The sequence below is a fragment of the Halichoeres trimaculatus genome, unplaced genomic scaffold (genome assembly GCF_033239565.1).
Source record: "Halichoeres trimaculatus isolate MK-OKI-2021-1 unplaced genomic scaffold, fHalTri1.1 fHalTri1_scaffold_1, whole genome shotgun sequence".
Taxonomy (NCBI): Eukaryota; Metazoa; Chordata; class Actinopteri; order Labriformes; family Labridae; genus Halichoeres; species Halichoeres trimaculatus.
The window spans coordinates 18,373,936-18,400,060 of NW_027437179.1; the positions used below are offsets into that span (position 1 = coordinate 18,373,936).

General features: G+C 38.6%; 2 protein-coding genes across 2 annotated transcripts in view; both read left to right on the top strand.

The window, feature by feature from the left end:
• Positions 1-3,174, top strand: part of adamts9 (ADAM metallopeptidase with thrombospondin type 1 motif, 9) — a 29,773-nt gene extending 26,599 nt beyond the window's left edge. Inside the window, exon 29 of the mRNA XM_074665695.1 lies at positions 1,459-3,174. Within this exon, the coding sequence (XP_074521796.1) occupies positions 1,459-1,725 (267 nt within the window). The 3' untranslated portion in view covers positions 1,726-3,174. The remainder of the gene's footprint in view (positions 1-1,458) is intronic.
• Positions 1,415-25,720, top strand: LOC141787408 (A disintegrin and metalloproteinase with thrombospondin motifs 9-like). The gene is made up of 11 exons (XM_074665714.1): positions 1,415-1,629; positions 4,633-4,809; positions 16,971-17,141; positions 17,379-17,573; positions 17,989-18,118; positions 18,523-18,617; positions 20,152-20,246; positions 20,409-20,542; positions 20,959-21,050; positions 21,878-21,982; positions 23,580-25,720. Exons 4-11 carry the CDS (start codon positions 17,511-17,513, stop codon positions 23,673-23,675), a joined length of 810 nt encoding a protein of 269 aa, XP_074521815.1. The 5' UTR covers positions 1,415-1,629; positions 4,633-4,809; positions 16,971-17,141; positions 17,379-17,510; the 3' UTR covers positions 23,676-25,720.
• The last annotated feature ends 405 nt before the right edge of the window (positions 25,721-26,125 follow it).

A 26,125-nucleotide genomic window follows, 5' to 3' on the forward strand; every position in this document is an offset into this window, starting at 1 on the left:
AAAATTTGCCTCTCAGTCATTCATTCCCACACTCACACATACCAGTGGCATCAAAGCTGGCATGAAATGGTAGGCCTTCACATCAGGATCCGATTTGCTCGATGTCTTACCCAAGAACACTTCAGCATGCAAACAGGAAGTGCCAAGGATTGAACTACAAACTCTACAATAATGGACAACACCCTCAACATCCTACAAATAGAACTTATGCAAACACATTTGTATCTACATAAACTGTTTTCCATCTGTAGTGTAAGAAAATATAAATTTCTAATATGTGTGAGCAGGAATGTTTGTATCAGTGAACTACTTGGGATAATTACGGAGCCCCAGAGGAGTTGTGGGCAAAGCTAATGAAGCCTGCATGTTCCTATAACACATGGTGCTCTAATGTGACCCATTAGCACTGATTGTCAAGGTTTTCTGAGGACATTTTAATGCACCACAGCAGCGGGAATGCTCTTTTAGAGTGAAGCTACTGAGGATTTAGATTTGAACTGCAACAATGTAGAAAACCTCAATGGAGACCCACACCATCTTTTTTTCCAAATGATTTAGAAAGTCCAGTTTTTCCTGTGAGGATCTACTTATTTCCCATGCTTCATCTAAAAAATTGTGCTGTCATTTATTTATGTTTTGATGCCATAATGAATAAAACTGAACAGTATTTTCATTAAATTAGGACAACACTACCCCAAAGACACACAAATAACACAGTCACAAAGTCACCTTTATTAAAACAGTATCACATTTGCACAAGAACCACTCATTTGTCTTTATTTCTTTGAAAAACACATTACAAAACCACCATATTTTCTGGTGTTAATGATTAAATAACTGGAAAACTAACATCATTTACAAAATAACCAACTTTAGTGGAATAATAAATGGGGTGAGAGGTCGCAGTGTGTTCCTGTCCGGTACAGTCCCTTGCTGGTCAGGACAGCACCACACGCTGGGCTGCGCACTCATTCAACTCTGTGTCTGTCGCTTCCCATCCATCCACACATGCAACGCCCCCTTTGATTATCCAAGCCTAGTCCAGCCCTTCTCCACTCCCTCCTCTATTACTGCTGTGTGTGCGTATGTGCGCATGTGTGTGTGTCTGTGTTGCCTGTCACATTGAATTAGACTTTGAGTAACTTGGTGAACCCGGAGGTAAAACAAACTGCTGCCGGATGATCATGCATGCTTTGCTATTTGACCAGATTCCCACGTGGGACTTCTTTTTTTTCAGTCTACAAAGATGCTCATGTATTAAATGAATTTGAAAACTTGATTTTGATTACTGCTGGCATTCAAAAAATTATGAACACTTGACTCACCATCATGCGATTTTGCTCAAATGATGTCAAACAAATTTAAAACCCTTGACATTTTTTTTAAGTGCTTCCCAGTCTGACACCAACATACCTTTCGATTTCATCTGGACTCATTCTTGCCTTTAATATCTTGCAGTGCTCAGCCTCCTGTGGAAGAGGGTTCAAGTCCCGTAAGGTGAGCTGTGTGACTGGATCTGGCCGCCTTGTTGCAGAAGAAAACTGCCAGCCCCTGTCCCCAAAACCAAGCAAGCAGAGGCGCTGCCGAGGAGGACGATGCCCCAAGTGGAAGACTGGCAACTGGGGAGAGGTGGGACTTTTTATCCTGCTAGTAACACTTCTCTACTACCTTTGTTCTCATGCTCTCAGACATGGCAGAATTTTTTGCTCTTTCTCTCCACACTAATTCTTACCATCTTGCCTTCAAGTATGTGAGCATGCGTGAAAACATCTGCAGCTAAACCTGACTATATTTATCCACCATGCCAGGGCACTAACTAAGGCAGCATGCGTTACACATCACATGATAGTTGTAGTTTTGTACTCCACATTCACTACTACTTTTTTAAACTTACCTGTAACTGCCCTAAAGAAAAGCACAGAGTATCTTTACACGCCAAGCAAGATAAACAAACCCCCAATCTGACTATACCATTCATACCCACCATGTGCATCTCAGTTGCTTGGGATTGCTTGTTCACTTTCTTTCCCACTTTGCCTTTAATGTCTGTCTTGACCCCCTTCTCCGTTCTTTTCCTCTTTCTCTGAATTCACCCCACTGAGTACAGAGCCACATCTGTGCTCCATACGTCAGGGAGGATGTGCGTCTGCTCCAAGCAGCTGTGGAGCAGGACACATGCCAGGAGAGAATGATATTCCACGCAAGGCTTTGACAAGTACAGCATAATTACCCATGGTGCAACAGGCGGCATCCTGCTTCCACTGATCTATAAGAATGGCGTGTAATAAACAGTGACAACTGTTTCATACATTTATGTGAAGATTATAGTTTAAAGTTAGAGAAAACCCAAAATTCAGCATCTCATAAAAATAGAGTATTGTAAAAAAGTTTGATATCTTAGTCTGGTTGACGGTAAGACACAAGAGGTTATTGTTAATGAAGCTGGATGTTCAGAGAGTGCTACTTCACAAGGAGAGGGCCAAGGCTGGAGTAACAGCATCAAGGGTTATCACACAAAGACGTATCAAGGAATTTGGCAATAACTGAACCACAGACAACGGAAGTGTCTAACCTGGGCTAAGGAGGAAAAGAACTGGACTCAGTGGTCAAAGTTCTCTTTTCTGTTGAAAATTGTACTTAGAAATCAAGTTCCCAGAGTCTGGAGAAAGAATGGAGAGGCACAGAATCGAAGTTGCTTGAAGTCCAGGGTAAAGTTGATGGTTTGGGGTGGTATGTCATCTGCTGGTGTCCTCTATGTTTTCTGAAGTCCAGAGACAACACAGCCATGTACCAGGAAGTTTTAGAGCACTTCATGCATCCTTCCGCTGACAAGCTTTAAAGAGACACCAAATTCATTTTCCAGTAGGACTTGGTTCCTGCCCACAGCGCCAAAAGTACAAAAGTTAGTTAAATGACCATAATATTACTGCACTTGAATGGGCAGCACATTCATCGGACCTGAGCCCCGTTGAGAACCCAAGGGGTGTTATCAAGAGGAAGATGAGAGACACCAGACGCAGTAATGAAGATGAGCTGAGGGCTGGTGTCAGCTCAACCAAGGCTTCCATAACACCTCAGCAGAGCTACAGACTGATCACCTCCATGATATACTTTAATGTAGTCAAAGGAGCCTTAACCAATGATTGAGAGCATACAACTTAATATACTTTTTAGACAGCCACCATTTCTGCATTAATACCTTTTTTTTAAGTTTTCTTGTGTAATATTCTAATTATTTGAGATAGTGAAGTTTGGGTTTTCATTAATTGTCTGCAATAATCATAAATTACAGAAAGAAAAGCTTGAAAGTTTCACTTTTTGAATTGAACAACTGAAATAAATGATGTTTTCTATAATATTCTTATTTACTGAAATGTACCTGAAATTAACATATGTCACTGATTATCATGAGCCATCCTAAATATCCAGTGATACAATGCTGTCTGTTAACTGCACTATGGGTGCACCATATTCAGTATGTGTGTGCTGTATGTTGTGTATATTTACACAAAAATCTTGAGCTGCCGCAGGACCCAAACTTTTCATCCAAACTTACCTCAGTTTGTCTTTCTGATCTCTTTACATCATAAATAGTGTGACAGCAGTATTATTCAGTGTGCATTTAAACAAACAGGGAATCACGGTCAAACAAAAAGACAAGGAAAAAGACCACCTGTTCCAAGCCAACACTATAAGCAAATTAAAATGAAAGCAGTTCATTTGCATTACTAAATAAACATCATGCTGTCCATGTGGCTCAAAACCGTCAACTTCTGTCTGAAAAGAAAAAAAAAAAGATAAAAGAAAGTTTTTGTTAGACATCAACTCCAAAAGTTTGAACACAGCTTTAGAAATGACCAAGAATGCTTTGATCGTACCATGTGATAGTTTGCTCATCTGGGTTGAAGACTTGACATATTTAACATAACACAAAACACATTCTCCATCCTGCTCTTATTCTGTTGAATAATACGTTGAAACATGTTCTCCATTAGCTACAACAAAAGACAGGCTTTCATTAGAAACACATCTGCTGTCGCCATCATAGAGTTTAATGATACCACTGCCTTTCCAGCCTCCATCTTCACAGTCATCCCATCTCTGGTAAAATAAAAGAATACACACAAAAACCATGGATTTATTTAATATGCACTAAACTTGGCGTTTGGTTGTCAAAACGTGTGCAACACTGGGCTTAAAGGCAGTTTTAAGCCTACATGTGACAGTGAGTTCATAGAGTACAGTTGAAATGTTTCATGCAATCATTAAAAAACAATTAATAGATACATAAATATACATTTATCAACATCTGTATGTGTCATCAGCTACAGTTAAAGAAAAGCAGAGTTATTCTGAGCACAAAGAGCTGCATTAAGTCTTATAGTCCGTGTTTGAAAGAATAACTGGTGTATGTGTTGATTTAAGTAAACTAGCACACCTTTTCATCAATCTCCATCAAATTTAATGTCATTTTTTTGTAAACGAGCAAGAATAAAAAAAACAAATAGCACAATAAGCTCCGGGCCCTAAGTATCGCGATAATAACTCAGTTGAATTTTATACTGAGAGAGTGAAACTTTGGAGAAATGTTTAAATAAACGTGTTAAAAAGTCGTACCTCTTCTGTTGCTAGTGTTCTGCATCGTGTGGAGACGGCGTCCAGCGTCGGGAGGTCTTCTGCCAGGTCGGGGGCCGACGAAACCAGCAGGAGAGAGGCTGCTCCCAGCGCTCCAGACCGGCGTCCAGCCAGAGCTGCCGGGTCGCTGACTGTCCCTCTCGGTACCGGTGGAGAGAAGGAGAATGGCAGCCGGTGAGCCCGGAGCGCTGACACTGCAAGCTTTGCAACTCTGCCTCTAACAGAGCCTGTGTGATTTTTTTTTTTTTTGTCTGTCAAATCTGTTGAAGTCTGAGTGGCTGCTTCAGTCGGAGGCCAGAGGGGAGGAGGAGTGTGAGTGAGCTGCTGCTGGTGCATGGCCCTGATACAAATCAGATGATCAGATTTTTTTTTCATCAAAGCTGCAGCAGCATTAGAATGAATGTAGCTCAACGCTGATTGGCTAATCCGTTTATAAAGAAGCGCGAGCAAAGTTGCGCATATTTATAAGTAATATGACAGAGACAGCATTACTTACGTATTCTAAACAAGCTTTAATGGGAAAATGTATGTAGATTTTATCAACTGTTTCTGAACATGTGATAAAATGAGTGGATGTTGCTTACCACAGGTGACCACAAAGCTGTTCAATTCATGTCTTCTCAACTTTGGTATGTCGTTGAACATATCACTGGTTGTCTGTTTAACGATTTACATTCAAATATACAAAATTTATTTCATTATTTAATTATGTTGAAATGCTGACTCAGCATTTCAACATATTGTTATCCGGTGACTTTATTATGTTGAAATGCTGACTCAGCATTTCAACATATTGTTATCCTGTGACTTTATTCCACTTCTTCTTATTCTTCCGTACGTTTTTTGGCTCTTTTCACAGCCTTCAAATTTTGTCCGATTTTCACCGTTCAACTTTTAAACTATTCAGCTTGTTTAGGAATAGTGTGCTATATCTTTTCACTTTTCTAACTATTAAACTTTTTGATTTATTCAGCTTTTTCCAAAAAAATTTCTCTATGTTAAACAGATGGGAAATATCAGCTCCTCTGACTAAAATCTGCTTCAACTTCAACAAGCTCTAACTTCAGCTTACTCCCACTTACAGACTTCATTTTTGCTTTAAAATGTTCACTGATCTTTCCACTACTGATATCTGTAATAACTTTTTTAATATCTTCAACTGTTTTTGAGATTTCACTGTATAAGCGACACAAACTTTTCACTCTTTTCACCTCTCCTCCTGCTCTCAGAGGGCGGAATGTTTTCAATTTGACTGAGAGAAGCAGCTGCTGCTACTGAAAAAAACTGCCGATTAACCTGCCATAAAATTCTCAAACTTGACTCAAATCAAACAAAAAAGGCTGCTACTCCTTCAACTTCAACTGCTTCTACCTTTTGCAGACTTTGACTCGAGACTCTGTTCACACATTAAACTGGTCCTATTCTCCTCATCTCATTTACACATTAATCATAGATTTCTGCTTTCTTCTACATTTTTGAGATTTCACTGTTTGGTTTCTCTCTCTTTTTATTTAATTATTTTAACTTTTGTAGGCTGATTTACATTTCCACTGTATCCACTTTCTTTATCCACTCATTGTCTTTTCCTCATTTCTCTTAACATTTTTTTTTTCCTTTATTTTACATTTTCAGTTTTTTCCACTTTTATTCAAACTTTTCCAGCTTCAGCATTTCAACGCATTTGCTGCAAGGAAATGCAACTTCTCTAGTTAGGGGCTCGGGCTTCGAACGAGCCCCTCTCCTGCATAGCAAGCTATGCAGGAGAGGGGCTCGTGGCGAAGCCACGAGCCCCTAATGCTCTTCCGTTCGCCTCTTTTTTCAACTTCTTCATCTTCCGGACAAAATTTCGGCTCGCTACTCCTCCAAGGGCTTTGAGAAAACCCCCACAAATTATACATCAAAATGTGCGGCTCGGCCGGGAATGGTGTGCTATTATTTTTTTCACCGATTCGCCAAATTTTGGCCGACTTATTGGCCAAAAACGGTGAAAAATCCCTCATAGAGAATGAATGGGGAACCTAGGAATCTCTCCCTCTCACTGCCCAAAATTTCCACTAACTATGAGATGCTAAGACTTTGGCATACTTCCACTTACAGGCATCATTTTTGCACTAAAATGTTCACTGATCTTTCAGCTCTATGAGTATGACTTTACTTTTTTGATATCTATTACAGTTTTTGAGATTTTACTGTTGAAGCAACATAAACTTTTTGGTTTTTGCCCTGACACCTCAGCTCCTCCAGTGCGGAATGTCTGAAAGTAGAGTGAGAGAGGCGGCTGATGACAGGTTGCAGCATTCTCCAATGAATTGTCATAACTTCCAAAATCTTCACAGCAGAGAAATAAAAACTACATTTTGACGTTCCCTGAACTCTCCTGCTACTTACAAACTGAGTATTTTACCCCAGAAATGTACTGTTTTGCCAAAAAACGCCTCAGTGTGAGTGAAACCGTCACATCCCTGTAATCTGAAGTAATGTTAAAATCTGACCTATATTTCTCATCAACTTCATTCCTAACCACTTTTATACATCACCCTCCTGCGGTCAGTTTCCATCCTATAGCTTTTTAAACCACATCATCTTGTTCATCAGAGTCTCCAGATTCTCACAATGTTTTTGTTTTTCTTCTAGCCCTTAGGGTTTCAGCATAAATGCAGTTTGTTCGGACCTATGTCTAGACCAAAACTCCAGCTGTAGATGTGTGGTGGATTCAAAGGAGTTCCAAAGTGTAACTGACAGATCACACTCACTGTGACATCATCATGATGATCACCATGGTAACCACACAGCTGTGTCTACTGACTGATGAGGTCATTGAGGGACAGAGAAACACAGGTGTTTCTTTATTATGCCTAAACAGCCAACCCAAACTCTCTTATACACACATACACACATACAGCCAACCCATACACACACAGGCGCATGTGCGCGCGCACAAACACACACACACACACACACACACACGCACACACACACACACACACACACATACAGCCAACCCATACATACCCATGTGCACACACACACGCACACACACACACATACAGCCAACCCATACATACCCATGTGCACACACAAACACACAGACACACACACACATACACACACACACACACACACACACACACACACACACACACACACACACACACACACAAGTACTTTAACAAGTTCTCAAGAGCTTATTTGGGGTTAAGGCTTTGCAACCAGCCACTCTACCATGTCTCATGACATGTAGGTGTATATTTGTGACATAATGTTTTAGGGCTAGAACAGTAAAGATATGAAAGTGTGCGCGCGAAGCGCGCTTCATTGTGCATGGGATAATTTGACACCTATTCGATCAGACGTCAGTACAAAACAAGGTCTGGTCACATCGGTGTTTCTAAACTATTTAATGAATGCAAAACCCGGCCGCCGCCCGAGCCCCTCTCACGATTTCCGTGGAAATTGTCTAGTTATGTTGAAATGCTGATTCAGCATTTCAACATATTGTTATCCTACTTTATTATTCCAGGTTCTTCTTCTTCTTCTTCTTCTTCTTCTTATTCTTCCGTACGTTTTTTGGCTCTTTTCACAGCCTTCAAATTTTGTCCGATTTTCACCGTTCAACTTTTAAACTATTCAGCTTGTTTAGGACATGTGTGCTATATCTTTTCACTTTTCTAACTATTAAACTTTTTGATTTATTCAGCTTTTTCCAAAAAAAATTCTCTATTTTAAACAGATGGGAAATGTCAGCTCCTTCCTTTAAATCTCCTTCTACTTCAACAAGCTCTAACTTCAGCTTACTTCCACTTACAGACTTCAATTAAACTTTAAAATGTTCAGCTATCTTTCCTCTCTTCAGGTTTTTATCTGCTCTTAAACAGCTTTTACTGTTTTTGAGATTTCACTCTTCAAGCAACATAAACTTTTCCCACTTTGCCCTAAAATCGAGGCTGCTAGACTGCGGAATGTTTTCAAATAGAGTGAAAGAGGCTGCTGCAGTAAGGTTGTGCGAATCTCGATCGAATTGTCATAACTTCCAAAATCTTCACAGCAGAAAAATAAAAAGTACATTAAATGGTTCACTGAAGGCTCCTGCTTCTTACAAAGGGAGTATTTTAGCAACAAAAATGTACAGTTTTGCCAAAAAACGCCTCAGTGTGAGAGAAACCGTCACATCCCTGTAATCTGAAGTAATGTTAAAATCTGACCAATATTTCTCATCAACTTGATTCCTAACAACTTTTATACATCACCCTCCTGCGGTCAGTTTTAATCCTATCATCTTGTAAAGCACAGCATCTTGTTCATCAGAGTCTCCAGATTCTCACAATGTTTTTGTTTTTCTTCTAGCCCTTAGGGTTTCAGCATAAATGCAGTTTGTTCGGACCTATGTCTAGCCCAAAAATCCAACTTAAGATCAGTGGATACAAAGGAGTTCCAAAGTTCAACTGCCATTTCACACTCATTATGACATCAGCAAGATTACCATGGTAACCACACAGCTGTGGATAATCACTGATTAGTCTTTGAAGGACAGAGAAACACATATATTTCTTTATAATGCCTAAACAGCCAACCCAAACTGTCTTACACGAACACATACAGCCAACCCAAACACACACATACACACACACACACACACACACACACATACACACACACACACACACACACACACACACACACACACACACACACACACACACACACACACACACACACACACAAACGTTTTACCATCCAAAACAGTGAAAAGGCAGCAGAAGATTCAAACATGACAACCTTTCATCACACACAGCTGTTTATACTGAGTAATCAAAACATCCAGGAACAAAGACACACATGTACTTCAGTTACTTATCATACCATACCTCCCCCTTTGACTTAATCTACATGCTCCACTATTTATACAGCTTTGTCCCACAACTTATAATTGACAAACTGCTGGTTTTTCTTCTTCTTCCTTCCTTTCTTCTTACTAGTGCTGCATTAATCTCTGTACTGTTTTTCCCCTATTTCTTCTACTTCTTCTCTCCATTCCACATTTTCAGCTCTGGTTCACATCATAACCCCTTTTTTTAACTTTTAAATGATTAAACTTTATTTAAAACATTTTACCATCAAAAACAGAGACTGAAATAATCTTCTGATCTCCTGCAACTCCTTCAACTTCAACTGCTTCTACCTTTTGCAGACTTTGACTTGAAACTCTGTTCACACATTAAACTGGTCCTATTCTCTTCATCCCATTAACACATTAGTCATAGATTTCTGCTGTCTTCTACATTTTTGAGATTTCACTGTTTGGTTTCTCTCTCTTTGTATTTATTTATTTTAACTTTTAAAGGCTGATTTACATTTCCACTGTATCCACGTTCTTAATCCACTCCTTTATTTTACATTTTCAGCTTTTTCCACTTTTATGCAAACTTTTCCAGCTTCAGCATTTCAACGCATTTGCTGCAAGGAAATGCAACTTCTCTAGTTATGTTGAAATGCTGATTCAGCATTTCAACATATTGTTATCCTACTTTATTATTCCAGGTTCTTCTTCTTCTTCTTCTTCTTCTTCTTATTCTTCCGTACGTTTTTTGGCTCTTTTCACAGCCTTCAAATTTTGTCCGATTTTCACCGTTCAACTTTTAAACTATTCAGCTTGTTTAGGACATGTGTGCTATATCTTTTCACTTTTCTAACTATTAAACTTTTTGATTTATTCAGCTTTTTCCAAAAAAAATTCTCTATTTTAAACAGATGGGAAATGTCAGCTCCTTCCTTTAAATCTCCTTCAACTTCAACAAGCTCTAACTTCAGCTTACTTCCACTTACAGACTTCAATTAAACTTTAAAATGTTCAGCTATCTTTCCTCTCTTCAGGTTTTTATCTGCTCTCAAACATCTTTTACTGTTTTTGAGATTTCACTCTTCAAGCAACATAAACTTTTCCCACTTTGCCCTAAAATCGAGGCTGCTAGACTGCGGAATGTTTTCAAATAGAGTGAAAGAGGCTGCTGCAGTAAGGTTGTGCGAATCTCGATCGAATTGTCATAACTTCCAAAATCTTCACAGCAGAAAAATAAAAAGTACATTAAATGGTTCACTGAAGGCTCCTGCTTCTTACAAAGGGAGTATTTTAGCAAAAAAAATGTACAGTTTTGCCAAAAAATGCCTCAGTGTGAGAGAAACCGTCACATCCCTGTAATCTGAAGTAATGTTAAAATCTGACCAATATTTCTCATCAACTTGATTCCTAACAACTTTTATACATCACCCTCCTGCGGTCAGTTTTAATCCTATCATCTTGTAAAGCATATCATCTTGTTCATCAGAGTCTCCAGATTCTCACAATGTTTTTGTTTTTCTTCTAGCCCTTAGGGTTTCAGCATAAATGCAGTTTGTTCGGACCTATGTCTAGCCCAAAAATCCAGCTTAAGATCAGTGGATACAAAGGAGTTCCAAAGTTCAACTGCCATTTCACACTCATTATGACATCAGCAAGATTACCATGGTAACCACACAGCTGTGGATATTCACTGATTAGTCTTTGAAGGACAGAGAAACACATATATTTCTTTATAATGCCTAAACAGCCAACCCAAACTGTCTTACACGAACACATACAGCCAACCCGAACACACACAGACCAACACACACACACATACACACACACACACACACACACACACACACACACACACACACACACACACACACACACACACACACACACACACACACACACACACACACACACACACAAACATTTTACCATCCAAAACCGTCAAAAGGCAGCAGAAGATTCAAACATGACAACCTTTCATCACACACAGCTGTTTATACTGAGTAATCAAAACATCCAGGAACAAAGACACACATGTACTTCAGTTACTTATAATACCATACCTCCCCCTTTGACTTAATCTACATGCTCCACTATTTATACAGCTTTGTCCCACAACTTATAATTGACAAACTGCTGGTTTTTCTTCTTCTTCCTTCCTTTCTTCTTACTAGTGCTGCATTAATCTCTGTACTGTTTTTCCCCTATTTCTTCTACTTCTTCTCTCCATTCCACATTTTCAGCTCTGGTTCACATCATAACCCCTTTTTTTAACTTTTAAATGATTAAACTTTATTTAAAACATTTTACCATCAAAAACAGAGACTGAAATAATCTTCTGATCCCCTGCAACTCCTTCAACTTCAACTGCTTCTACCTTTTGCAGACTTTGACTTGAAACTCTGTTCACACATTAAACTGCTCCTATTCTCTTCATCCCATTAACACATTAGTCATAGATTTCTGCTGTCTTCTACATTTTTGAGATTTCACTGTTTGGTTTCTCTCTCTTTGTATTTATTCATTTTAACTTTTAAAGGCTGATTTACATTTCCACTGTATCCACGTTCTTAATCCACTCCTTTATTTTACATTTTCAGCTTTTTCCACTTTTATGCAAACTTTTCCAGCTTCAGCATTTCAACGCATTTGCTGCAAGGAAATGCAACTTCTCTAGTTAAACTTCTTATTCTTCCGTACGTTTTTTGGACCTTTTCACAGCCTTCAAATTTCGTCCGATTTTCACCGTTCAACTTTTAAACTATTCAGCTTGTTTAGGACATGTGTGCTATATCTTTTCACTTTTCTAACTATTAAACTTTTTGATTTATTCAGCTTTTTCCAAAAAAATTTCTCTATGTTAAACAGATGGGAAATGTCAGCTCCTTCCTTTAAATCTCCTTCAACTTTAACAAGCTCTAACTTCAGCTTACTTCCACTTACAGACTTCAATTAAACTTTAAAATGTTCAGCTATCTTTCCTCTCTTTAGGTTTTTATCTGCTCTTAAACAGCTTTTACTGTTTTTGAGATTTCACTCTTCAAGCAACATAAACTTTTCCCACTTTGCCCTAAAATCGAGGCTGCTAGACTGCGGAATGTTTTCAAATAGAGTGAAAGAGGCTGCTGCAGTAAGGTTGTGCGAATCTCGATCGAATTGTCATAACTTCCAAAATCTTCACAGCAGAAAAATAAAAAGTACATTAAATGGTTCACTGAAGGCTCCTGCTTCTTACAAAGGGAGTATTTTAGCAACAAAAATGTACAGTTTTGCCAAAAAACGCCTCAGTGTGAGAGAAACCGTCACATCCCTGTAATCTGAAGTAATGTTAAAATCTGACCAATATTTCTCATCAACTTGATTCCTAACAACTTTTAAACATCACCCTCCTGCGGTCAGTTTTAATCCTATCATCTTGTAAAGCACATCATCTTGTTCATCAGAGTCTCCAGATTCTCACAATGTTTTTGTTTTTCTTCTAGCCCTTAGGGTTTCAGCATAAATGCAGTTTGTTCGGACCTATGTCTAGCCCAAAAATCCAGCTTAAGATCAGTGGATACAAAGGAGTTCCAAAGTTCAACTGCCATTTCACACTCATTATGACATCATGATGATCACCATGGTAACCACACAGCTGTGGATAATCACTGATTAGTCTTTGAAGGACAGAGAAACACATATATTTCTTTATAATGCCTAAACAGCCAACCCAAACTGTCTTACACGAACACATACAGCCAACCCAAACACACACATACCAACACACACACACATACACACACACACACACACACATACACACACACACACACACACACACACACACACACACACACACACACACACACAAACATTTTACCATCCAAAACCGTCAAAAGGCAGCAGAAGATTCAAACATGACAACCTTTCATCACACACAGCTGTTTATACTGAGTAATCAAAACATCCAGGAACAAAGACACACATGTACTTCAGTTACTTATAATACCATACCTCCCCCTTTGACTTAATCTACATGCTCCACTATTTATACAGCTTTGTCCCACAACTTATAATTGACAAACTGCTGGTTTTTCTTCTTCTTCCTTCCTTTCTTCTTACTAGTGCTGCATTAATCTCTGTACTGTTTTTCCCCTATTTCTTCTACTTCTTCTCTCCATTCCACATTTTCAGCTCTGGTTCACATCATAACCCCTTTTTTTAACTTTTAAATGATTAAACTTTATTTAAAACATTTAACCATCAAAAACAGAGACTGAAATAATCTTCTGATCCCCTGCAACTCCTTCAACTTCAACTGCTTCTACCTTTTGCAGACTTTGACTTGAAACTCTGTTCACACATTAAACTGCTCCTATTCTCTTCGTCCCATTAACACATTAGTCATAGATTTCTGCTGTCTTCTACATTTTTGAGATTTCACTGTTTGGTTTCTCTCTCTTTGTATTTATTTATTTTAACTTTTAAAGGCTGATTTACATTTCCACTGTATCCACGTTCTTAATCCACTCCTTTATTTTACATTTTCAGTTTTTTCCACTTTTATTCAAACTTTTCCAGCTTCAGCATTTCAACGCATTTGCTGCAAGGAAATGCAACTTCTCTAGTTTATCTCTGTTTACCATTATCTATGATCTGTGATTTTGAGAGCTCAGGTTGTTTCCCCTGCAGCCGCATCAGGGCTTTATTTAATAGTTGCATTCCTGCTGAGATCCAGTAATTTTCTATAGGCTAGGGGCTAGAGATCCTTGTTAAGAGCTGGGATGATTAGAGCAGGCAGCTGCAGCAGGAGGTTCTTCATTGTGTTAAAGTGATGTTGAATCTGGGTCAATGAGCAGCATGAAATATCTCCTCAGAAAGGAGAGAGAGTCAGGGGAGAAATTTTAAGAGCTCAATGCCTGGGTGTCCCATTTACCAGCTGGATGTAATTACAGCAGCTCACCTGGCAAGGAGTTGAACATCCAAGTGTTTTATGCACTAATACCAACTCAATAAATAGGAGAGGATGTTTTATCTAATAGTCTGAAAAAGTTTTCTTCTCAGCTTTTTCTAATGTCAGTGTCAAGCATACATGACACAGCTTTATTCCCGCGTGATGTTGCAGCACGGCTCACAAAATCCTTTCCAGGTATTCAGTTGTTTGACAGTGTTCAACATGTCAAGAGCGAGGAAGACCAGCTGCATGCGTAACCACCTAAGAGTGGTTCTGACGCAAGTGGAAGCCTTGCTAAGACGTAAAGTGCTTAAGTTATGACCTGCAAATTTGAATGTTGTAACAGATGAGTTTCCAAATGCATCTAGCAGGACATGAAGGCCGAGGAGGGTTTGTGTATGTGACATGTCTCATAAAAAGTCTGCCATTGAAACCTTAACAACAAAATCAACGGACAGGGTATGCAGGCGTGCAGTCTCTTTTTTTGATCACAAGGTTTCCTGTCTTTAGCTGAAATGATCTCAGTCTTATGTGTTAAACTGGAGGCAGTGAGACTACCATAGTATAAACACTTAAAAAATATGCTATTAACTATTTCTCCTTCTCATGATAAAACCTTAATACCATCTGCTCCATAATTCCTGACTTCTTCTTTTTCTTGATGTTGTTTGGTTTAACCTATTAAGACCTGAGCTTTTGTATGGTGTGTGATTTTTCATTCACCTTGACATTTGGGATAGATAAGACCTAATAAGTATAATAGCTTAACTTGGTCTTTGTGTTGGGAAAGTTTGATTTTTTTGTGTTATGAGTTCTCTATTAGTTGTTTTTTAGTAGTGTTATTGAACTTAAATACGTTGTTTTTTCACTAAAACGGGTGTAATGTTTTGATTTCACCAAAAGATGTAGTGGGCAGTGTCCCTTAGTGTGGCCAATAGGTCAAAGTTTAAAAAAAAAAAGAAGTATCATGAGTCTGAAGGGCAGAAATGAAATGTCCACATGTGTGGACGCTTGGTCTTAAGAGGTTAATATTGCAGACAGTATAACAACTTTTTCTTCATTTGGAGTTACTTGCCATAACTATGTCTTGACAAAGAGGGCAAGATCACCATGTAAAATTTGTTATCTACTACTTTCATTTTTAGTGTGTTGCTATACTATCCATTACTCATGCCCCAGACTGTCCAAAAAGGAAAAATAATCTTAGTCTTTAAAGCCACCATTTTTTGTATTCCCTGGCGAGCTCACTCCTTCATACTGTTGATTTCTGCTTGTGTTTAACTTTTCACAATCAGTAGAGCAGCCAGAATGCCATTGCTACCAGCTCAAAAACCACAGAAAGGGATTCATTGAGAGTATGTCAAGGGGCAACATCCCGTTTTAAAATATAAAGCCCATGCAAAAGTGCTAAAAGTTGCAGTTCATCGAGTATCCACTTGAGGCTGGCTGCAGCAAAGCTGGCACACACAGTACAGAGGGTAAACTTTTTTTTAACCCAGCAGTTTAGAAGGCATTAACATCATGAGTTTGCCCAATCAGAAGCACAGCTCTCATGACTGACAGGTCTGGTGCTGTATAGCTGTTTTCCAATATGGTCCCCTCAAGTGATTAAAATTTTTCCATAGACTGGAAAAAAAAATGGACGTCCACTTGCTTGGCTCAAAATGAGGTCTCCACAAAAACTGCTCCCCCCAGTGGCTGGCTGCAGTATAGGTTAAAAAACCCAGCTTTCCAGCCATTCCAGATGGACTGTGGTCAAACTTTAAAAAATGTATACTCCTCCTAGAAATGTTTCTCACGTCGGATTGATGTGGTGATTTCAAGATAGTATTTAGCTGTCTTGTATTCAAGTCCTCTTTTTTTCTGAAAAGTTTCGTTTTCATTAGTTATACAAAGTTGAAAACGAGGCTTCCAGTAATGTTTAACGATGATTGACAGCTGATGTTGGGAGGTAGTCAAGAAGTGATTAGACTCCTCAAAAGAAAAAAAAACTATTATTTTTGTCACCCAGCTCCACTCAGATTCTCCCAGAATCCCTCATCGTCTCTACTGCGCAGACTCTGGCTGCAATTGCTGCCAATGGCTGTGCCTCTGACAGAGTATTTTGGCTTCAAAACCATTCAATGATAAATGGCGGAGCCACACTGTCCACTCTATATACAGTCTATGGATTTTTCCAGACGAGGTTCAGTTTAATAAGCAAAAGGGCTTTTTTATCCTTAAAATAATACTTGTTGCTTGACTTGTTTGAATATATGCAAACAGCCCTGGCAGACTGAGGCATTGTCTGCAGTCAGTGCTATTTTGTCTTTTTTGTTCTGACTTTGCTCTGGGTTAGTCTGCACCCTGTGTGTTTTCCTCTTAGATTTTTGCTCTTTCTTCAACTTCTTTTACTTAAGCATCAATAAGTGGATCTACTTTCTAACTGACAGACACAAACTTATCTGTTCGTCATCACACTTCCACTACATTCAAAACTTGGTGTTGTATAGAATTGGAAAAGGCTAACACAGATCCTACTTTATATTTGTTTGTTAAAGGTTTGTTTCTGACTTGTCTTCACTGCAGTGCAGTAAATCATGTGGGGAAGGCCACCGGAGACGAGCCCTGCTGTGTGTAGACCACAACCAGCAGGAGGTACACGAGATCTACTGTGTGAACCAGATCAGACCTCCAGACATCGAGAGCTGTCACACCGAAGCCTGTGAGTTCATCTGGATCACAGGAGAATGGACTGAGGTGAGAAAATCACAGAAGCCGGGAGAAGCCATTTAGAAAGCATTTTCTGACTTGAAACTTTATGATCTAAATTATTTTAAAGGATTTTCTGAAACCAATACCTTTCTTTTCAAGCAGCCCGTTCATGTGAATCACCATCTTGAAAAGCCGCGATGTAGAAGTGACAGACAGCAGCCATGATTCCTGAGCAGGGGGCTCTGTTGTTATTTCATCCTTGTGATTTATTCTCTCCTCCAGTGCTCATCCAGCTGTGGCCAAGGCTACCGTCAGCGTCTGATCTCCTGCAGTGAGGTGCATGTGGAGAATGACAACTATGAGTACAGCCATCAGTCTTTGTCCAACTGTCCAGGGACTCCCCCTGAGAGCTACATGCCATGCAATTTGGACCCCTGCCCGCCACCACAGGAGTGGAGGGTTGGAATCTGGGGTCCGGTAAGAAAATTGTGATTTTGAATACAGTACAGTCCTTAAACAGTAGTTTGTCTGGCTGGGAAAGGAATACTTTGATTCAGTGAACATAACCCTGAGCTTATGAAGAGCTGGTGATTTTAAGGTAACAGTGCATCTCTTCTGTTGTGACTCATTGCAGCCACAGAAAAAAAAGCTTTTAGAAGTGCAAAACATTTTTAAAATTACAAAAAAATGTGCTTCTCCATCCACCAGTTTTATGTTCATTTTCAGTTCATGGATCATAAAGTAAAGATTAGAAAACTTGTACCATGGTAAAGTTAAGCAATTTGCTGACCAAAACGGACAGTTGTGTTGTTTTACGGATGAAACCACTTTGAATAAAAAGTTATCCACAAGTTTTCTTCTCACACTTTTTGGTTCCCTTCTTCCCCTCCAGTGTTCAGCCAGCTGTGGGGAGGGAGTGATGGAGAGAACAGTGCAGTGCATGTCAGCAGATGGACAACAAAGCAACAAGTGTTCCCTAGATGCCATTCCAGAGGCCAGAAAAATCTGCAGAAATCCAGGCTGTAAGTTCTGCAAGAATACTACTGCTCCTTTAAAAAAAAGGTCAAGGCTACCACAGTTACACACAGAAGAACTGAATGCATCTCAGATTTTCGTATTAGAAATGATTTGACCAGGGAATAGGCCTGTGGGGAAATATTTATGATCTGTGGCAGACATCAAAGAATCAATGTCTATTGTGTTCCCCTCCCTGTGGAAGGATGGGACATCAAAGAGTGGGTGGCTTTTCGTTTTCTTTGATTCGTTGCAGTGATTTGCCACACTTCACCAAACCCCTGGAATTTTACTGTGCATGCGTGCTCATGAGTGTATACACAGGCTTTGTGTGAGTGCCTGTCCTGTTTTAAACCACTGACTGATACAGTAATGTATGCCTACTTACATCTATGTCTTATTTGCTTTCAAGGCCACTTGCCGTCCAGCTGTCTGGATGTCCAGAGCATGAACGGGCCGCTCTCAGATGGTGAACACCTTCTGAATATTCAAGGAAGGGCAATCAAGGTAAAATGATATGATCTGACTGGATCACAAATACTACATATTTATGAAGTCGAGGGATGGGTACCGAATTAGGTTCTTTTTTAGGTACCGACTGAATTATGTCAAAAGTACTGGGTATCGATTCGTGTTGACTTAAAAAGGTATCATGTTTAGGTACCTAAATGCATCTTTGTGACTGTGAGGGAGTGGAGAAGTAGGCGATTTTCTATGCTAGACATTAACACAGCATTTCAAGGTTATATATTGAAGAATATCTTTGTTAAATTGTTAAAAAAATAAATATTTTATCATAAAACAAATTGATATTTTTTACCACATAAACACTAAAAGTACCTGAAATTGGTACTGTTGAGTACCGGTACCGATTGCCAGGTACTGGGAATCGATACTGTATCATTTCAAGTGTGAAAGGTATCCATCCCTAATGAAGTCTGAAATCATGGCTTTGGCATTTTTAATCATCGGCCATATTTCAGACATGTTTTGAGAGATGCTGAAAGTTTTAAAGATTAGTCGAGTAGATGATATCCGAATTCAAAGAGTTTAACAATACTACAGAAACAGGAAATACCTTTACTGAAGAAGAGTATGGGTCTTGTTTAAAATGCCCTTTTGAGAGCCACAAGACTACATGAAAATAAACAGTAACTTCAGATTCTTGTTTACTGCCATGTTAATGTATGCTGTGATATTAAAGTGTCAGATCCAAGCTGATTGTTTGTCCCTGTTGTCCCACATCCCTGCCAGGCCAGACTGAAGACACCTCTTTTCATGCCTCAGAGGCAGTGACAGCATAAAATGATCTATGATAGCTTATGCAAGACCCTGGCTGCATACAAGTAGTATATCCCAGTCAGCTCAGTCATCCTTCAGTTTTTATGCTCCTTCCTTGTGGGTTTCTCAGTGCACAGATTGTGTGACATAGTCCATGTGTTTCTGCATAAACAAAGGGCTTTTATTAGGATATTGGTTTGTATCATTTAGTAAATAGGCTTAATCAACCAGTGGGCAAAAAGTTCTGCAAGTCACTAAATCTATAAAGAAATGCAGTGTTCGGCCTCACATGTCATCACACATCTTCCACCTATGATTCATTATAGAGGTGTCTCCAGTCAGGCCACAAAGTGGTTATGATGTTCCATACTATATGTATTTTACCTATTCCTCTCACTGAGGGAACCAGATGTGCACTTCTCCAATACATATCCAAACAACTCAAAAGTTTCCTGTAAAAAAAAAGATAGGGGACACAAATGATATCCTTAGTTTTTAATGTCTCACAGTCAGAAGAAACTCTTCTCTGCCTCCAAACTAACCACCACTAGCTTATCTTATTCATAATAAGCATGTTTATTGAATTATTTCTATCTATGCAGTAGCTTCTGTGTGGCGGCTTGTTATAGTCATCTCATCATTTCTTTTTGGTCCTTTCTTCTAAAAAAGACTATTTTCATTATTTTCTGTGCCACCTTTTTTCACTTTCATCCCCTTTACCATCCCGTCTTTCCTCCTCCTCTGCCTTTCTCCTCCTCAGGTCTACTGTGCAGGAATGCAGACAGAGGCTCCACAGGAGTACATTTCTTTGACGACTGGCGAAGAGGAGAATTTCTCAGAGATCTTTGCCTTCAGGTAAACAGCTAACAGGACAACAACAAGAGCAGCCAGCTCATTATAAGATCCAGCTGACTCTTTGCAGTTTTTCGTCTGTAAATAAATAAATTCCTTGAAAGTGTAAAGTTGAGCTAAGGTATCGTGTGTGTGTGTGTTTGTGTTTGTGTGTGTTTTTCCCAGGCTCAATGACCCCACCCAGTGTCCAGCCAATGGCTCAAGAAGAGAGGATTGTGACTGTCGGAGAGACTACACTGCCGCTGGCATAACCACCTTCTCCAAAGTGCGCCTGGACCTCAGCAGTATGAGCATCATCAGTGAGTGGCTTTCACACACGCAGAAACTCAGATACACACACTGAAACATGACCGCATCCTGTAGCAGTGTTAACTCTACATTTCAGTCAAACAAGAACTTCCTTTACTGTCTAATTATGTTCATACTCACAAAGCTTAATGGGCTCAAGATGTCCTGAAGGTTCAATTAAGAATCCCACAATTACAAGCCTCAAGACGGCTAGAATTAAACTTCTCAGAGTGGAAGAAACTACACATATATTAGACTGAGCCTAAAAGACCATTTTAATAACACAAATGTGGGTTGTTATGTCACATGTAAGCATTCATTTTAAAGTTCATCTGAGGTCTTAAAGCAACAAATTACAACGTACTAATTTCTGGGCACATTTGTCAGCCTGTATTTGTTCACGGTCTTGGTTTGTCTTGTTGTACAGCTACAGATTGGCAGTTTGCTTTCACCCGCGAAGGCAAGAGTGTCCCTTTTGCTACAGCTGGAGACTGCTACAGTGGAGCTCGTTGTCCACAGGTGAGAACAACAGCTGTTCATAGAGGAACATGAGAAGGTCGTACCATTGTTACAGCTCAGTGTCTTCTCAAAGTTAGACAAGCAATGTGACACAGAACATTAATGACATTTCATTTACAGAGAAAGAAATATTATTCAAATTAAAGTTGCAATAAATAGGTGTGTTTTTATATCTGCATTTATTTTGATTACCAATGAAATTCAAGTGTCTGCAGTCAACAAGTTTTGTTAGTATTCTCTCTTTTTCACAACCTTTTTATAGCTGCTCCCACAATAATTGTTCAAACCCTTTTTATTACTTTAATGAATTTGAATATATCCATCTTGGAAACTTGTAATAGTAAATTGGCAAATCTCCTGAACTATAAAATGTTCTGTCTGTCTACCCACAAAACTTTAACCTACAAGCCTACAGTTACAATATCCATGATCAATAATTATTTTTTTCTATGTTTGACTTCATGGACCCATTATTTCAATCTGAGATAATGGATAAATACATAAAAGGTGCATGGCACAAAGGGAGTTAAGGTGTATCCAACTATGTTTTGCAAACTGGGTGCTAAATTACAATTTTTTTTCTAATTGGACACTTGTATATGTGTTTGTCAAAACACATTGTGATAGTTTTGCAATGTCTATGTGTCTTCAAATACCTGCAAATCTTGTCATTTATTCAAACACTCTTTCTTTCTTTCTTTCTTTCTTTCTTTCTTTCTTTCTTTCTTTCTTTCTTTCTTTCTTTCTTTCTGTCTTTCTGTCTTTCTTTCTTTCTTTCTTTCTTTCTTTCTTTCTTTCTTTCTTTCTTTTTCTGTCTCTCCTTTTAGGGGCAGTTCAGGATAAATCTTGCAGGAACAGGTTTTAAGGTGACTGAGGATGCCTCATGGATCTCCCAGGGCAACTATGCAGTGGTTGAAGTACAAAAATCACAGGTATGTCAGTTTTACATCAAACCAACCAACCAACCAACCAACCAAACAAACAAACAAACAAACAAACAAACAAACAAACAAACAAACATAAGCAATTATAAATGTCATCAAAATTATTATTATTATTATTATTATTATTATTATTATTATTATTATTATTATTATTATTATTATTATTATTATTATTATTATTTCAACAGGTAATAAATTAACCATAACCATATATGACTAAATATTTGATCATATGCACATACAAAACTCCCCCCTTTATCACAAAAGTATTTCACATGATAGAAAAAATGGAAAAAAACAAAATTACACAATTTGGACATAAATCATTAAACCCCAACTTATCCATTGAAATAATGAGATATGTTAAAATTTTCAGGTTAAACAGCATAATTTTACATTTTATTGAATATTTTTGTGTTTTTTTTTTGACATTCTTTTTTTTTGAAAGGTCTGAAAAAATCTCTAAAAAAGTTTTAAAGAAATGTTTAGATGTCAGAAATATTTGTTTAGCGGAATAAAACAGTATGAAACTTTGATATGCTTTCCAAACAAAGAGTCTCGTTGTATCTTGCTTTGGGTGCTCTTCAGGCGAAATATAGGTAAAAGTAGGTGTGAGTAGTACCCACTTACACCTTTAATTATATAAGGTATAAGTATACATATGAAATTTTGAAGATAATCATTAAGTAAGCTAAAAGTTCTGGCACTACCTCTTTTTAACAGGCTACACAGTCTATGACCTTTATTTCACCCAGGCCTGTTATTCCACTGTCTCCACTCCCCTGATCAGTCATGATACCTACTCAATTTAAAGCCTGAAGCGAACAAGGTCCCAAGTGGGTTCAGTTTCCCATCTCTACTTATCCCAATAGACTGGAAAAAACCCTTGTTGAGCAGCTGCACTCACTGGTGCCCTCTGCTCAATCCTGCTTCTTCTTTGAAATGGAGATCACACTGGCTGGAGAGTGCTTTTGGTGAAGCTGAACTATAAAGCACTTGTGATGCCTTAAAGTGTTCGCAGCTTGATGGTCACAGCCAGCAGAGCCGGACACTCAGAGTAAACACTCACATGCAGATTAGGCACACCACTCATTTTATGCTGTGGCTTTTGTTTCATAATGCTTTTACACCACTTGTCTGCTGCATTTTCTCTTTTTCTTGATGTTTGGGTGAAAACACCTATTGTGCCAAATGTTAATCATGCCGTGAAGTGCTAGTGGTTGAATCAGCTTGTATTCAGCTTGTTGTAGAGAGTGATTACTCTATTCATACCTGATGACAAACTGCCTGTTGTATGTATGTCTTTGTGTTGAGTGAAATAAGAGGCTATTTTCACAGTCACCAGAACATCACTGCACCAAATTCCTAAAGCAATGAAGTGATTCTTCATTTTGAATTTTTCATTGCAGGTCACATCCTCCTATTTGTTTGACTCTGATAGCTAAGACTGGGGACTTTGGTTGATAGATATTAAAGGTTCCTCTAAAGCTGTAATAATCAGCATGTGTTGGACTTTATTTTTCAATGTTTGCATAAACAGCAACAGCGCCCCCTATGAAAAGTGTTCTTCCTCTTATGTCCACAGGATGGCAGCAAGGTGTCAGGAATATGTGGAGGCTACTGCGGTAAATGTACACCATCATCAAGCTCCAGCCTGCCAGTAACAGTGGAAAGGATGTGAGACCTGAAGGTGCTCGTTGTATCCAAGTTGTCCTCATCTTTGGTGCTATTAACCCATCCCTCACATGACCTCTTTTACTCTTGTGTGTGTATAGTGTAAATTAGTCTGGTGTAAGTACTGTACAAAGCAGGATAAGAATGACTTATTTATTATACTCTTCATTTATTTTTGTATAATAATTTAACAAATGTTTGTGCCTTTTGATATTTTTGTTCAGCTGTTTTATTCCATACTCTAAGCCATGTTTTGTTATTGAGATCCTTCCAGTAAGTTGTGTTTATTCCCATGATGTTAAAGTTGCAGTGAGGTGTCACTGATCACTAAGTTATTCTTTTGACTCATGGCACATGCATGATGCCTAACATGACCATAAACCTGTTTTACACTGTGTGCTGTCGGGCAGCTCTGTTAGAAGTTTTCTGGTTCGGTGAAGTGCTCTTTTTTTTTTTTTTTTTGTTAATGTATGTCCCAGTCCAACATTCTTTCCATTTCTAAGTTATTGCCGTCCTGCTTATTTCACTTACTGGGCTGCTTCAGTTTATGTAAGTCTACGAAAGTGGTTGCCTCACACACCAAGACACCTCTCACCTTGGTTTACTGTAGATATGTTATATGTATAGATAGCTTAACAAATACAAAACAGGGGATCATAAACCAACTGGATTATGTGGCTGCAACTGTAGCATTCATAGAGCTGGGTAGAGGAGAGGAAATCAGATTCTCATCATTCAACCATCCATTTGAACTCTTGACTTATTTGAAGGACAAAATGGAAACTTAGCTGTGACATTTTTTTCTTAGAAGTAGAAGAACAGCTGGTATGGAAATCTTTAACATTCTTTAAAGGCTTTTAAGCATTAAGCCTTTATAAGGCATGAGTGGTAATTGTGAAGGTGTGGGAGTGGGATTTGGGTCAAAAATAGGGAGGAAGTAAATGTTTACTCAGATATGAACACCCTAATGCTCTACTGGATCATGAGGAAATGCTATAGGCGACAAGAGTTGAAGAGATTATTCTGCCAGACATCAGAGAGAACCAAGCTCTCTGTTTTCTTGTATATCGCTCTAGAAGCATGCAGTGACCAGAGCGAGCTATTAGCCTCTGGCTTTAACAGAACAGACAGGTTATCTTATCTTGAGCAGCATTAAAGACAGACTTCACCTCAGGACTATCGAGGATACACAGGAGATATAATGCACTGGTCTGGCTCTGGGGACGCCGCTCAAACTTCAAAGCTCACAGGCACCGCAGTATGTTTACTGTCCAGCTGCTGCCTGCACAGTAAACAATTGGCTCCTGCACCTCATATTCCTCTCCCGGTGTATGTGTCTGAGCACTCGCCTTAACTATACATGTTGTTTCCTTCACAAGCTGTCTGACTTGTTTTTCTGGCAATATCAGGGTACTTTCTGTCTACATGTGTGTCTTTGAATGCAGTAGTCTAACCATTTTGCGGAAATGTTGATGGATAAGAACGCAGAAACAGTTTTACACTCGTGAAGCCTTTTTCTGTCTGTAGTCTGTTGGGGGTACATCCTTTATGTTACATGTATTAAGAAGCCATATGTTGTTTTATTACACCGTCTTTATATTGTGCTCTTTCAATGCCTGATGTGATAAAATGCAATTACAGCCAAAGGGAATTTCACTGCCTTAATGTGCCACTATACTCATTAGAACAGTCACCTCTGAAGACAGGGAAGTAAACCAATTGTGCCTTCACATTTGCAACTGAAAAATGCACTTCTCATTGTGAATGTCAACACTTAGTTCTGTCAAAGTTCTCAGGTGCCATAAATGAAGGGACTATTATGAAACTGAATTGTATTTTTCTTTTCTTACTTAAATGTCTTATTTTAATCAAAAAACTGAATATGTATCGTTGACTTTATCATTTTTAAGTGCCATTATAAATTCTCTATTTTATATACAAGTATTTATTTAATGTTTTTTTTTTCCTGTGAATGTACATAAACAATGACATAACATGAATTACCATGACGTATTCCCATCAAATGAACTGTCTGCCAACATGCTCTGTTTTGTGAACACCTTTCTTGATATGTAATAACTGCATGTATTGTAAGAGCAGAGTTGGTGCCTTTATGTGATCAGATATGGTAATACTCAGAAGGATATTAAATATCTGACACATTTCACACTCTCCTGTCTATTTTTGGGACTAACATGTGATTTAGTGCCAAGCTTGTCCTTGAGCTATTGTCCTTCTGAACACAAAAAAGTTAGTTAAATGTGCATAAGATATTATCCTCCCAGTGAAGAATTAAAATAGTGGAAGTTAGAGATGGTAGAATAAAGCAAAATGTACAAACACGAATATTCACAGATGAAAGTTTGTTTTCAAAGGTGTGTGTGTGTGTGTGTGTGTGGGGGGTGTCTAAAAAAGGGGGAGACACATCATCAAATCATGTCCACAAGAATGCTTTTA